The 15,764-nt window shown below is 33.9% G+C and overlaps 2 protein-coding genes across 12 annotated transcripts in view; one reads left to right on the forward strand and one right to left on the reverse strand.

The window, feature by feature from the left end:
* Nucleotides 1–7,605, reverse strand: part of LOC126855860 (maternal protein pumilio-like) — an 80,076-nt gene extending 72,471 nt beyond the window's left edge. For 4 of the 5 annotated variants that reach the window (XM_050603887.1, XM_050603886.1, XM_050603885.1 and 1 more), the window contains exons 1-4: nt 7,462–7,605; nt 6,284–6,505; nt 5,946–6,080; nt 5,740–5,853 (exon numbers count right to left, since the gene is read on the reverse strand). In XM_050603887.1, the coding sequence (XP_050459844.1) occupies nt 5,740–5,853; nt 5,946–6,080; nt 6,284–6,505; nt 7,462–7,557 (567 nt within the window). In that variant the 5' untranslated portion in view covers nt 7,558–7,605. Of the gene's footprint in view, nt 1–1,502; nt 2,291–2,449; nt 2,774–5,739; nt 5,854–5,945; nt 6,081–6,283; nt 6,506–7,461 lie in introns of those variants that run through there. The other variant, XM_050603888.1, reaches the window with a different exon arrangement.
* A 332-nt stretch (nt 7,606–7,937) lies between these two features.
* LOC126855870 (alpha-(1,6)-fucosyltransferase) lies at nt 7,938–15,740 on the forward strand. Of its 7 annotated transcripts, none has more exons than XM_050603919.1 (6): nt 7,938–8,073; nt 12,193–12,475; nt 12,595–12,780; nt 12,865–13,083; nt 13,207–13,288; nt 13,364–15,740. In XM_050603919.1, the coding sequence occupies exons 2-6, from the start codon at nt 12,240–12,242 to the stop codon at nt 14,423–14,425; spliced, it is 1,785 nt and encodes a 594-aa protein (XP_050459876.1). In that variant the 5' UTR covers nt 7,938–8,073; nt 12,193–12,239; the 3' UTR covers nt 14,426–15,740. The 7 variants fall into 7 exon arrangements, with proteins under 7 accessions (XP_050459876.1, XP_050459875.1, XP_050459874.1 ...); XM_050603918.1 differs by lacking the exon at nt 7,938–8,073 and adding an exon at nt 8,376–8,506; XM_050603917.1 differs by lacking the exon at nt 7,938–8,073 and adding an exon at nt 8,791–8,928.
* Nucleotides 15,741–15,764: the final 24 nt, after the last annotated feature.

Below are 15,764 nucleotides of genomic sequence, written 5' to 3' on the forward strand. Positions count from 1 at the left end.
GATAACCCTAATTATGCAATTTTATACATTTCTCCAATTACAATGTTATGCACAAAATATTATCATTATGAGTGCATTGATTCTTTTTATTAAATTATTTCTTTTTTATTAAAAATAAAAAAGAAAAAAATTATTAAATAGCCAATTTTATAAAGATTTTTATAATATTGTAAGGGTATGAACATAAAATATCATGTTATATTCCTCAAATTTTTGTTAAATCTGTAATGAATTGTACTAATTAAATTTAACTAATTAAATTTTCTACTTTAATTTACTTAAATTTTTGAAAAATATTCCATCTACTAGTATAAGATAAACCTTATATAATATAATAGATAGAATATTTTTGGAATTGAAATATTTTTACTTTTTCTATACTGGATGTGATTCATTACTGCCACGCTATGTTGAGTTCCTTTATTATACTTCAGAAAATTCGAAAAAATTTCAAATATTGACTTCTGTTATCAGTTTCTTTGAGAAATTTGATAAAGAAACCTTAAAAATATTGACCTTCATTATTTTTTCAGGAAATTTAAGAGAATGAAATGTTGACTTTCGTTATCATTTTTCAGAAAATTCAAGAGGATCTTCTGAAGCATGATAAAGAAAATTAACATAATACTATGATAATGAACCAGGTTCACCAGGTTTTGGAAAAAAGCATAAAATAAATTTCAAATAATACTAATACAATTGACAGAGGTAAGATAAGAGAACATTCTGCAATTTATAAAAAGAATATTGTATAATTTATTACAAAATGCTCTTTTTTTAATTTTAGAGATCTCAATCTACAATTATATTTTTCATCTCTTTCTCAATTCAAAATTGACTTTGACTATATCTTAAATGCAAAAAGTATATATAAAAGTGTAATAAAAAAACACGTGATTAGAATATTTTGTAATATATTGTTGAAATTTGTAATATTTTGTTGATCTGCTAAAATTTGTAATATTTTATCGAACAATCAGAAAATAGATGTTTGATCAAACAATTAATCAGTATAATGTGAATATTTTGTATTTACTAACACAATATTTATGCTTTATCCCACATGTTGGGTTCAAAAATAAGCATACAAATTACAGTTGTGAGATCAGGAGAAACGAGCTGGAAAAATTGGAAGGAAAAAAAAAGTATAGAAGATACGAATAAAAGAAACTAATCCATAGACTCGCACGAAAAGGATCTTTGATCGCACGTCACGTTCGCTGGCCGCGTGAAGAACCTAACCTGTACGTTACCAGCGCGACGAGAAAGATCGACGAGCATGGCGACGAAAGGAGAGAGAGAGAGAGAGAGAGGACGCGAGGCTAGGCTAAAGCTAGGCTAGGAACAGGCGACACGACGCCACACGACGCGGCCCGGAACAACGCCGGCGAAGGCGGGCGCGGTTTCGAAGCGATCGAATAATCGTCATCGAGCACAGAGCAGACACAGCTCCGCCAGACGTACAGGACAGAAGAGACAAACAAAGAGATAAATAATAATACCATGTCTCCCACGGCACCCGTAAGATCCTTCATGTCGAGCGTTGAGTAGAGAAACAAATCCCCCGGCGGTTTCATCCAGTCGCCTGTGCTCGCGCCCGCTCCCTGACCGTAACCGATTCCGAAACTCTCCACTGTCTCCAAGGTCGCGGCGACGTCGGCGGCGACAGCGACGTCGTCGGCGCGGTGCGTCACCTCCGAGATATTCACCGTTAACCCCGTGGTAGTGCACTGGCGACAGCGCGTGGTACGAAAAAGTCGAAAACAATGAAAACACGCGCCGGCACTTTTTCCTCCTCCTCTTCCTTCTCCTCACTACTACACGCGCACCACTGTTGCAACCGGCAGTGACGACGACGGCGACGGCGGCGGATCGGCGGCCGGCAATCGATGGGGAAACGACGTCGGCGACGATGTCGGCAACCCCCGTCGCGGCGCGCTGAACACTGAAGGCGGCGGCGGCGGTAATCGACGACGACACCACACGGACGAATGGAATTGTACGGACGAAGGGATTTCGGCGGCAGCGCTGCTACTCCACCCCCCGAGCGTCGTCGTTTGACGTTTTTGTCTCGTGGACGTAACGACGTCGACGATGACAGATCGACGTGATCTCTCCCCTCTTTCTCTTTTTTTTTTCTTCCTTTCCTCTCCCTTGTCGTGCAATGGAGCGAAGAGCCGCGCGAGTAACGTCGTGCCGGTGCAAACAATGCAAAATTGCGGTACAAACGCGCGTGCGGAGAGAGTTACAGTGTCACCACTACACACGTTTCTGCACTCACTTCACGCAACTAGCGAGCGAAGAGAGAAAGAAAGAGAGAGAGAGAGAGAGAGAGATAGAGAGAGAGAGAGAGACAGTGAAAGAAGGAGATGGAAAGTAGAAGGCGAAAAAGCGTCGTTGCTTCGACGACACTTCCGATACCTCCCCTTCTCCACCTTCACGACACTACCTTTACTCTTACACTCCTCTCTTCTTGCTCTTACACCTTCGCCTTTATTCCTTCTCGCCGCTCACTTCGCACACTCCACTCGCGCCGATATTATTTACAGAGGGAGCGAGTCGATTCGATTGTTCTCGCGGCAAAGGGACCGCTCGTCCGAAACATACCGGCACGGAACAACGCGTTAACCGTCACCCGGGAGAGCTCGTAAAGAGAGACGTCTCTGTTCCGTCGTCCTGTGTCTCTCTCTTTCTCACCTCTCGTTGCCGCGCGCTCGAATTTTCATCAACCGGGCTCTGCGCTTCGTCGGACGGAGACTGCGCTCCAAACCGAAACAAAGAACGACGCTCCCGAGCGGGGCGCCCCTGGCGGTCGTTTCGTCAACCCGTCGCCGCCTCGTACTACGATTTCCCCTCACGCACAAGTGTGTGTGTGTTGTGTGTGTGTGGCCGTGTGCGTGCGCGCCTACGTACCTACATTTTTTTTCTTCATCGCGTCGCAAAACAAATATGTAAAACGTCATACATTCATGAAATTTTGAAAAAAGCAATTTAGTAATTAAATATGAAAATATGTGTGTATCTTACATATTGTAAACACAATAAATGTATAAATATATAAATTCCAAATTAAACCTGAAACAAGATTTTATTTTTTTTTATACATATAATTGTTCTATGTATAGAACAATGTATAAAAAATTATATATATATATATATATATATATATATATATATAGTAATTATATATAAATAAAAATTAATCAAAATTAATCAAAATAATTGCAAAATAAAATATGAGACTGATTTTTTATACTTTCATAAGACTAAATTTGATATATTTATAAATTTTATTCAAGAAAGATAGCGCAAGTAAAAAAAATAAAAAATTGTACATTTTGTATTTTTAATATTTAAAATGGATTAAGTATGTGTAATGTAAAATATGTATGTCAAAGATTTTATTTATAGAAGTAATTAAAAAGAAAAATGATTATGTCCTCAAAATTATAATATTCTTCTTTTCTTTTAAGTAACCTTTTAAGTAATTAAAAAAAATGACTAATTTAATTAAACACATTTCCTATATTTAAAAAAGAAAAGCTACTCTCATTTACCAAATATCATGGAAAAGATAAACCATTGATGGACATTAGCTTTAAAATGCTTAGATATATTAATAAATAGTAATGGACTTAGTAATGTATATATATTATCATATATAATATGTATAATAACATAGAATTAAATAATGTAATAATAATTATTATATAAAATATATTTATATTAATTTTTATTACATAAATATACACATGCAAATTTTCTAAGCAACTTTTACTAAAAACTGAAAAATTTAAATTTTATTTATAACTTAAATTTTATAATTATAATTTATAAATTTATTTTATAAATTAAATTTATTAGCATTATTTAAAAAAATAATGATAATCCAAATAGTATAAGTAATGTATTATTAATTCTCTATCTAATATAATTGTAATAGAATATTAATTACTATATTAATATCTAAATTTTAAATATCAATGTCCATCAAGAGTTAATCTTAAAATATATTAGATTGCATCAAGATCTACACAATATATAAGGTCTTCTATCTCCCACCCCAAATCGAATTGGTACGTCTTTTCACGCATTTATACAATGATGACGCTAGTCGCGGTTTTATATTTTATACACGAAGGAAATAATACTGGCGTGCGGAATAAAATATAAGATACCCGGTATATAGCGGCGGGGGAGATATCGAGGACGAATTTATTCATAGGCCAAGTCAGTAGTTTTGCTTTTCTCGCATTATTGGACAGAAAAGAGAAGAGTGTATATTTAGATTAGATACGAGTTTTCTATTGTTTAGTGAGATCTAGTACTATTGTTGCGTATCAAAAAAGATAATTATGTTGATCAATTGATTCTCTAAAATATCATAAAATCAATCAAAGTAATTACGATATCGATAAATATTTAAAAGATATATTTTCCATATAATAATAATTTATTTTTTAATGATTTTATTTAACAATCATTAAAACATTATTATTTTTTATAATTGTTAAATAGTTAAATAGTTTTTTAGTTTTTGAAAATTGTTGCAATATCAGCAATAGTTAATTGATATTTATAAATCATTTTGATTTATCTTAACATATTTTATGTCACTATCGAAGCAAATATGATGGATATTAAACAGAGTAGTATAAGTTATAACGTGATTTCATCATTTCATAAATATGCTGTATATATATTTACGTTAAAGTAAATTATAGCAACAAACGTTTTAGGAAAAAAAAAAAAAAAAAAAAAAAGTATCTAAGATTATCAATTCTATCATATTCTTTTCATGAATTTAAAGTTAATTTTTCACAATAAAAACTTTTACATCTTTTCAATTTTAAACATTGAATATAAAACATTAAAATAAATCTTTGATAAAAATTCTATTAATTCTATGGATCTAACAAACAGAAGCTATTGAAAGAGAATTTTAATTATAATAAATAAATAAAGCTATAATACTATAATAAATATATTTTATAATAATATTATAATAAATATTATAATAAGTAAATAAAGCTATAATACTATATTCGTGTATATACATAAAGATTATTCAATATATATATATACGTATAAAGATTACTCAATATTAAAATTTATTAATCAGACAAACAATAATAGGAAAATACTATGTGCAATTAATATCCATTATTTATGCCTCATAAAATAAGTGTCAACGAGCAATATCTACCTACTCCCTTCTCATATATTTTCGTTTTTATTAAAAAATTTTGGGATATGTGCAATGGAAAGTTATTAAAAATGACAAATAAAAATTTAACTGCATTTGTCTGTCAAACAGTCAAATTTTACTCTAATATAATTTAAACAAAAGTTCAAATAAATCCATGGTACAAAGTATATTATCAATTGCAAAAATTTGTTGAATTCTAATTATATGCTTTAAGTTAAAACACAGTAATATGTTAAAGTTAAAATTTTCAATAACTAACTATACAATTATGATAAAGGAATTATTAAGATTTTCTAAATCTTTAATTGTATATTCATAATTTCTATTATATTATACACCGATAAGAGAAACCAGGAAGCTTTCTCAATATTCATGTAACGTTGCCTATGTATATTAAATGTATGTTATCTCTCAAAGAATGGGAAGTTAGCTATAGCATCGTTTTTTACAAAGCAAAAAGTATTTTTGTATCTTGTACTCGAGAACTAATAGCATTCGATGTAACTTGTATCATATATGAAAAGACTTACCTGTCCATTTCTGAATTGTTGTTGTTGTTGCTGTTGGTGATGAAAGAGCGCGACCTGTTGTTGAGTCATCTGATTATTCAAGTAAACCAAATGTTCTGCACCAGGTGCTCCACTCTATAAAGTAAACATAAAACATTTGTATGAATAATAAAAGATTATATATTGCTGTATAAAGTATAATTGACATATTAATAATTATTGCTTACTTTCAATTGCATAGGATGTATCTCATATGGTACATTACTCAGATGTACATTATTCATAGTCAATCCAAGTTGCTGAGATTGACTTTGCTGAGGTACACCGAGCTTAGTCATAGAATATTTCCACTTCTCTTGATTCTGAAACAAATTATTTCAATAAAATAATTTACTGATCTTTACAAATATAATATTATTAATATTTTAATTTGTTTTTTTAGAAAAAATGCAACTACTGATAAATATTATATATAAATTTGATAAATGTAACAGATGCATAAATCACAACTATTACCAAACAATAAAATATTAATCAAATTGAATGCACATTTTATTATACATACATTATCGACAATAACATCATCCGCTAAAGCCCATGCTCTTGGAGCTTGTTTCGCTTGGAAAGTCGAAGATTGGGTATTAAATTCTGGTTCCGTAGGTCGTTGAAATACATAACCAACCATGGCATCGTCTTGAGTTCTATTCACCCCCATCTGATGTGTCTGACCAGGTTGAATTCGCATATTATCTCCACCAGCCATAACTTGTCCACACTGTTCCGTATCCTAATAACACAGATATATAAAAACGATAGCTAGTATTATCATGGCATGTTTATAACATTATATGTAATTACACAATCACAATTCCTTCATATAAATAATCAAAATAATTTTTGACAATTGTAATTGTGTAATTGTTTTAACAAGAGTTGATTACGTACATGACTTTACATTTATTTTTGAAATTTTTAATATTAAGTATCATATTTCAAAATATTCAAAATTCGAATTTAAATTCATATTCAAATTATGTTGAAGACCATTTATCACTACGTTTATCCTCTTTCATCACAAAATCCTTTACTTTTCACTTGCTTACAATTTAAAAGCTATTAACATTATACATAATAACACATTCACAACTTCATACAGTGATAACCAAAATAATTTTAATATTCGACAGCTGCGATTGTTTCAGCAAAAGTTGATTATGTGCATAATTTTACATTTACTTCTCTAATTTTTAATATCATATGTCAAAGTATACAAAATTCGAATTTAAATTCATATTCAAATTATGTGAAAGAGATCATTTAAGATTATCACTATGTTTATCCTCTTTCGAGACTTCACAAAATGCTTTACTTTTCAGTCGCTTACAATTCAAAAGCTATTAACAATTGAAGATATACCATAACACAAACATCATTTCTTCCTAATCCCGCATTATATACCTAGATCACTTCATCGCGCTCTCTCTATACGAACGTACAAGACCGAGTCAGCATCTCTCGATACCTTAACCCACTCATGCTGACATTTGCAAACGCTCATATTCTAACTACCACGGGCTGCTCGTCGAGGTTATGGCGGCCGATCTCGTGCGCCGCAATTAATCGTAGTCACGCTCGATTCGCAGCCCAGCGTCCGCGTTGCTCAACAAGGAGCAATCGCAAAATAAAAAAATAAAAAATAAAAAAAAAAGAGAAAAAGAATTAGCAAAAGGCGAACGTGTGTACCGTGGGTATGTGGCCGTTGGCGGAGGTGTGATGCAGCTGCATGGAGGATGCCGGTTCGCCTCCGGCGCCTCCGCTGCTCGCGCCGAGCCACTTCATGTCCTCGTGATGTCAGGTCTCGCCGCTGTCCGGCCGAGAGTGCTGGGGAGGTGGGGGTGGGCACCCTCGAGCCTCGTGAAGGTTAACCCCTTGTACGGTGAGGTGCCGGCGTCTCTGGCAGAGATGCCGATGATGATGCCGCTCGTTACGGCCGTTGCGCAAACATGTTTCGCATACACGCGTTGCTGATTAACGGCGGCACATTTTCAGGTTTCCACGACGACGACGTCGACGATGATGATGATGATGGCAGCGACAACGGTGACGGGGCGGCTTTTGTCGCTGCTGTGACGGTGGTGGTGACGGCGGCGGCGGCGGTGATGGTGGTGGTAGTAGTGGTGGCGGCGGTGGTGGTGATGGTGGCGGCGACGACGACGACGACGACGACGACGACGACGACGATGATGATGATGATGATAGCGATGACGGCAAGCGGCGCGCAGATATCAGTCTCGAGAAGACCGCAGCGTATATCGTGCTGCGAGCGAAAAGCAGATAATTACAGCAATGGCAGCTGTATGTGTGTGTGTGTGTGTGTGTATGTGTGTGTGCAGGCTCCGGCGCACTGCTGCCGGATTTTTGACAACACTGTGTACGCTCGGACACGAAGATAGAAAGAGAAAGAGAAGGAGAGAGAGAACACAAAGGAAACCGTCGCGAACGGTATAGGCGCGCACGATGATCGCGAGGATCACTCGGTCCCGACTTATGATTCTGGCTAAAGCGACGGCCACCGTGCCACCGGAATCGACGTACGTACGAAACGAGCGAACCGACCACACAACACCGCGGCGGAAACGCTCGAGAAAAGACGGAGGAAGAAAGATGAAACAAGCGAGAAACGACAAACTGCGTGCACGTCGGCGGCGAGAAAGGAGAGGGAACGGGAAGGAACGCGAACGGGAGAGAAAGAGAGACAGAGAGAAACAGGGAAAGATAGATAGAACAAGTGAGGGCGCGCACGCGAAAGAGAGAGAGAAAAAGTGAAAGAAGGGAGGGGAGAGGGAGACACAAAACAGGAAAATCCACAAAACTCGTGGAAACTTGCATTTCCATCATCCCCGACATTTTTGCTGACGTGAGATTGAGATCCTGAACGAACCTTTACCTCGCCCTCGAACGAACGGCGTGCACGGCTTCTCGACGACTGTCTCCGACGTTCCGCAATCAACCGTCTCTCTTTCCGCCTGCGCTACCCTCTCTCTCACTCTCTCTTTCTCTCAGTTCTTCCTCCTACTCTCGCTTTCACTCTCTCTCTCTCTCTCTCTCTCTCTCTCACGTATATTCACCGTCTTTGCGGCTCTCCTCTCCCGTCTTCTTCTTCAGTCGGTCATTTCGTTAAAACTAAGGCTTAAAATACACTATTCACAGGTATGTACAGCCACGCGAGAGCCATAGGCACACGATGTGCGTCCACCGGCGTGTACGCGTGTTTCGCGCGCAAGGATGCTGCGTGCGCGATTTTGGGTAGTAGTGGGAGGCGGTTGACGGGTGAGGGCGGGGAGAGGGGAGGGCACAGCGCGGACGGTTAATGTGTCATATGTCATATACCTTGTCTCGCTTTATCTCGTTACCTCACGTTCTCGCGCGCCAATTTACATCGCGTTCCCGGACAACGGAATCTAGTTCGATATTCTCTCTTTTCGTAATTTACGTCGATAAAAATTCGCTTATATTTTCTACGCATCGGCGTGAAATTGTTGGGTTAAAATTGGGAAGAAGAAACAAGAGTTCGCGCGGACATTTCGCAGCCGCGATGGAAATTCAATTTTTTATACAGATCGACAGAGACGAATATGCAGCGCCATCTGCAGTCGCGATTGTTTAACGTCGTGAAAAAAGATAAATGGCTGTTTATGGCGCGAAAATTTGAATGTCACAAAATCATAATCATTATTATATTAATATTATATTATATATTATTATTCATGATTTACACGTTATACAATTGATTGTAAAAATAATATTTATTTAATGTTTCTTAATTATTTATTTTACATGAAATATTCGTTTAAATTGCAAATATTAATATAAACATTTTTTTAATGATTAAAAGGGGAATTAGAATCTTAATCCATTATTTTAATGTTTATAAATGTTTTTCAAAAATTTGTAAGAAAATTTTCAAAAATATTGTCTGCTCATTAGGAATGTACATACATATCTACGAAACATCATGCATCTCTCAACGCACTTTGACGAGAAAATAAATATGCAAAGGCGATCCTGTTAAATTTTGAAGATAGATCAGTGACATCGTAATCGCGATGTATCGAAACTACTTGTAGAATATTCGATACATTATGACAAACGATAGTCCACGAGACATTCGGCAAAATCCTTCGAAAGCGAGATTCACTTTGAGATTAAAAATAATCGCGGGAAAGATCGAATACTTTGGTTTTTCAGCAATCGCGTTCTACAACTGATCTGAACTGATCGCCATTCAAAATCTCATAAAGTGATGTTACAACGATTCTAGTATCGAGGTATATCGAAGTGGATGTAGCGCCAATTTCAAATGTAATTAATGAAAATAAATTTCGGAATATTTTATGAACATTAAGAATCTCCCTATACAACAAATAAAATTACAATATAATTCCATTGCTATAAATAATTTTTTGATAATGGAATGAAATATTAAATATCAACGATATAGTACAATGGAAAATCCTCTGATATTTTATCGATTGTTTTCTGTCAAAATGCATTTTTCTGAAAATGTGTAACATATATGAAAGAATCTATATAGAGACGAAAAATCGAAAAATTAATAAAAATCGATAATTAATATACTACATTATAAGCTAAATAATATCCAAATGTTCATATAAAAGATGAACAAAAATGATGTAATGTCATAAAAGATTTCAACAGTTAAGAAATACACACTTTATTGTGTTGAATAAAATGTGTATTTCTTGACTATTGTCTCGTAATTTCCATTTTTCAAAGAATGAATACAAAACGATATCTACCCAAAATAAGCAGACAATATTTTTGATTTCAGACAAAATGTTCTTAAAAATTTTTGAAAAATTTTTATAAACATTAAAATAATAGTTTAAATCCCCTTTAAATCATAAAAAAAAATTTATATTAACATTTGCCATTTCATATAAAATATTTAATGAACAATAAATATTAAAAATATATTTAAAAAATATCGTCTGCTCATTGAGTATGAGAAATAAAAGCTCTTAAAAGTTACACGTTAACAAAGTCTATGAATGGATTTATACCAATCATCGCAATCGCGTTCGCTTTCATAACAAACTCGATTGAATGTTCCAGTAAAAGCCTTGATAAAGGTTTTCATAGACAAAATGAGATAAAAACAAAAAATATATGCACAGCAAAAAAATACGGCTGATTCATGAAATACTTCGTCATGTTATCATTTAATAGAATTTACACTTAGACACTTTAACCCATTTTTACGCTATGCATTTCATTCATTTATCATAAGACATCCTTCGATGTATACTATATACAGTGCAATCGAATTCGTTATTAACAACTGCGATATTGATAACGCGCGGCGAGGTGGTTAGCTCTCCTCTATTATACGCTAACCCGATTTGGATATTCGTTCGAGTGCGGGATGGAACGAGTAATCAGCTCGAGAGTAAATAACGGTGCAGTGCCGGACGGAACGTGTCAATTCGAGCGTTCGTAACGGCGCGAGAGTGACGGATGACAGATGACAGATAAGCGTGTCGTCTCTCGTAAGTCAGCGGAGCGTGAGGCGAGTGGCCGACACGTAAGTGCGAAAAGCGGTTCAACCAGATTGCACGACACGCAAAAAAAAAAGAAAAAAAAAGCAAGATATTTCGCTCGAGTTCGGATGCAGATCGTATTAGCATCCGTTGATAGTGATATTATATTTATACGACACGAACGAAACAACGCGACGATCATCGGAGAGAAAGAGAAATAGACGAAATTCTTTACGCATATCGAATTATCTACGATTAAATTCGCGGAGATTACGCGCAATTTTCGTACATAACGAAATTACGATATATTTTGCGTAGATACATTCTCGAGTGTAACAATAACAATAACGAGTTATTATCACCTCATCGTTCGTGGCATGTTACATGCGTGCGTGTGTATACGCACTCCTGACGAAAAGATAGTGAGATAATACAGAGGTTAGAGCAATCATGAAATGGTCGCGAATATAGAAACGGAAGTAATTAACGCCGTTTCGTACTATCTACGTTGCTTCGTAGGCGAGCTCGTATTTATTTTTAAATTTTTCTATTATACACAGTAATAATAAAATTTTGACGGTATTGCGGTATTCCCTTATTAAATGGAAATCCAATAAGGAAAAAAAAACGAGAGAAAGTTATAACTTCAGCGAGATGTGTCAATAATGTAAAAATATATCGGAAATTTTTATATCCAAGATGTATTAAAAATTATATTTCTGTATCATTATAAACACTGATATTCATATATCACATAAATTTCAAAATAAATTACAACTTAAATATATATAAAATTTGAGAATATGACAATTACTCTTAGAAATATTAGAAACTTTACATATATTTAAGTATATAAGAGAGGAAGTATGTCTAAATAAAGTATATTTACTTTATTATTTTATTATACTTTCAGATATCGTAATGTTGTGACACATCACAAGCAAAAATACTTTATTCAAGATGCTAGCGATTTGTTCAGGACGACCTGGTTGGCTAGGGAAGATTGGAATAGTATTATTGGTCACATGGTTTTTGATATTGATTATATCCATCATTCATATATTTAAGTTGAATTCTTTGTCAAGCCGAGATGCTAATACTGCCAATAAAGAGAATACACAACGCCTAGCACAAATGGTTAACGACTTTGAAATTCTAAAGAAGCAAAACGATGCATTAAAGAACTACATATTAGGGTATGTTTGCATACAAGAATGTATGAAAAACAATGGAAATATTCATCAACATTGAAATGTGAAATTTGAGACATGGAGCATTGCGATCTTTTCATTGTATAGGCTAACATAATTTCCAGAGAAGGACCAAAATCTATAAAAGGCGATCATTTAGGTTCCATACAAGATAAGATTGGGAAAGCATCAGCCTATTATCTGATAGAGCCTGATCTGATAGAACATCGAGATGGATTACAGCATGGTGTTCCTTCCTTAGAACACGAAGAACTGCGACGGCGATTGAGGAATGATATTCAAGAGACATGGTAAATATAATAATGACTAAGTGAAAAATGCAAATATGCTTAACATATTATAAAAAAAGATTATCTACTTATCATATGTCACAGGTATTATATTAGTGCCGAATTAAACAAATTTAAAAAGCACATTGATGAATTTACATATGATCAGAGAGAGAAAGAGATACAAGATGTACTGAAAAATGTATGGGAACACAAAAAGTCACTTATAATAAATATCGATAAATTAAAGAAAGTAGATGGTTATGAGGAATGGCGGGAAAAGGAAGCAAAAGATTTATCTGATCTAGTTCAGAGAAGATTTAGGTAATATATAACTTATCATTATATTATATTGAAATATTTAATATGTCGAAGCAATCTTGTTAATCTAATCTACCTATGTAAACCTTCTCAAATTTGATCATACATTTTGTATTTAATTTAAAGGTATCTACAAAATCCTGCCGATTGTAATAAAGCAAAGAAATTGATATGTAGTTTAAATAAAGGATGCGGTTTTGGCTGCCAAGTAAGAAAATAAAATTATGCTAATTAGATTCTTATATAGGATAAATAAAATAAATGCCTGTTTTCTCGTTTGCAGATTCATCACATCACATATTGCTTTCTAGTAGCTTATGGTACAGAACGGACATTGATAATAAAATCTAAAGGATGGAGGTATCATAAGGATGGCTGGGAATCTGTATTCAAACCTCTCAGCGATACTTGTGTGTCTACAACAGGTGTTTCACATTCCAATTGGCCTGGTGATCCTTCTAAACAAGTAATATCCCTACCAATAGTAGACAATGTTTATCCAAAACCAAAGTTCCAGCCACCTAGTGTACCTGCTGACTTAGCACCAAGATTAGAGAAGATTCATGGTCATCCTCTAGTTTGGTGGGTAGGACAGGTATTGAAATACTTGATGCGACCTCAAGATCACGTGAAACGAACATTAGAGAAGGCAAAAGAGAGACTTGGTTTTAAGAAACCTATTGTTGGTATTCATGTACGTAGGACTGATAAAGTAGGTACAGAGGCAGCTTATCATGACATAGATGAATATATGACTAAAGTGGAACAATATTTCGATGAGCTTGAAATCAAGCCAGATGTAAAGAGGGTCTTTTTAGCTAGCGATGATCCAAAAGTGATAACAACAGCTAGAAAACGTTATACAAATTACGAAATAATAGGCGATCCGGATATCGCCGAAACAGCGTCTGTAGCAAAGCGATATTCAGATACTTCGTTGCAAGGAATAATTATCGATATTCATCTTCTATCTGAATGTGACTATTTGGTGTGCACATTCAGTTCTCAAGTGTGTCGTGTCGCCTATGAGTTAATGCAAACCTTTTATGTTGATGCATATGATAGATTTACATCTCTCGACGATATATATTATTATGGGGGACAAAATGCCCATCCCCACATAGCTATTTTAGATCACAAACCGAGAAAAAATGGGGAATTAGAATTGAAGATCGGAGACTTGATCGAAGTCTTTGGAAATCATTGGGATGGTTTCTCCAAGGGATACAACACTAGAACTAGCATGACAGGATTATTTCCTAGTTTCAAAGTTAAAAATCCCGTTGATGCTGTAGATTTTCCAAAATATGCGAATGTTCCTCTGCTGGAAGATAAAACCGATTAAAAAAATTAATAATTCTCTCTATCTTTGTAGAAAGAATTATTGGAGCATCAATGAATCATAATTTCTCTTTAAATCAAATTTTTAAGGTGTTAGCAAAGATAATATGGCACGATGTATATATTTTGCTACTTGTAAATGAAAATTTTAATGCTTGTAAATTCTTACAAAAATGTCCATGACTTATCAAATATAGGAATCTATTGTATATTGTATCAATTACATAATCACATTTGATTTTAAAAAGATTACAAGTATGATTTATACTAAATGACATAATAGAAATTTTTAAAACATTTGTGATTTTTTACATATGAAATCATATAATAATAGTTGATACTATGCAGCTTTAGTATATTAAAGATTAATGTCACAACTACAAATATGTAGCAATACAGCATTTGTAAGATTTTGATATATTGTCATTGAAGTTACAAGATGATTGTTAATTGAGAGATTTAATTAAAAAAAAGGAATAATAATTATATATTAAATCATTACATTTTGAAATATAATGATTCGCGAAATATTGTATTTCGGTATTTTTAATAATTGATAAGCTGAATTTGTTCTGTATTATGTACATAACATAGATGTAATGGACTGAGAAAAGAATTTCTTATCGCGCGAATTGAAGCATCTGACTTTGTGCCAATATATCATTGTGAGGTATTGAGTTAAGTTATACTTCGACGATTTCACTGGAAAATACGTAAAAATATGATCAGGAGTTTGTTTTTTCGTTTACTACGCGCCCATTATTCTTTGTAAATAGATTCGTAAGAATTTCGGGAGACATTGGTTTAGCAGTCAGTAACATATTTTGATGATTCTTGACTAATGACTCAATGTTCACAGCGTACAAATTGTATAATATATAATTTACATATTCATCACATTTAAACATTTCTAAAACTTAATGTATTATGCATGATTTGTGTAAAGTATGTCCAAATGCATATATTATATATGTATATAAATATGCATATATGCATGCAGTACATATTTATATTATGTATTATACAATGTATACATTGTATATATAAATATATATACAGTACATACTATACATACATACTATACATATATACATATATATATATATATATATATATATATATATATATATATACATATATATAATAAATACGCGCGTGCGAACATATAAGCTAGGCTTGAGGCCTATCTTAAATATATAGGAATTTTCTTTATGTATATATACATATTGTAATATATTTTATACGCAAAATGCAAACGAGAATTGTTATTATAAGATTCGAATTTGATTTTGATTAATAAAGACTTAATTCATAAAAGATATCATGTATTTGTGATTTTTTAA

Source organism: Cataglyphis hispanica, chromosome 17 (assembly GCF_021464435.1).
Source record: "Cataglyphis hispanica isolate Lineage 1 chromosome 17, ULB_Chis1_1.0, whole genome shotgun sequence".
Taxonomy (NCBI): Eukaryota; Metazoa; Arthropoda; class Insecta; order Hymenoptera; family Formicidae; genus Cataglyphis; species Cataglyphis hispanica.

Bases quoted from the DNA above. Each gene is read 5' to 3' on its own strand.
- LOC126855870 (XM_050603919.1), top strand. From the start codon at position 12,240: ATGCTAGCGATTTGTTCAGGACGACCTGGTTGGCTAGGGAAGATTGGA. The intron at 12,781-12,864 runs GTAAATATAATA...CATATGTCACAG, and splicing joins AATGATATTCAAGAGACATG to GTATTATATTAGTGCCGAAT. The intron at 13,084-13,206 runs GTAATATATAAC...TTTAATTTAAAG, and splicing joins CTAGTTCAGAGAAGATTTAG to GTATCTACAAAATCCTGCCG.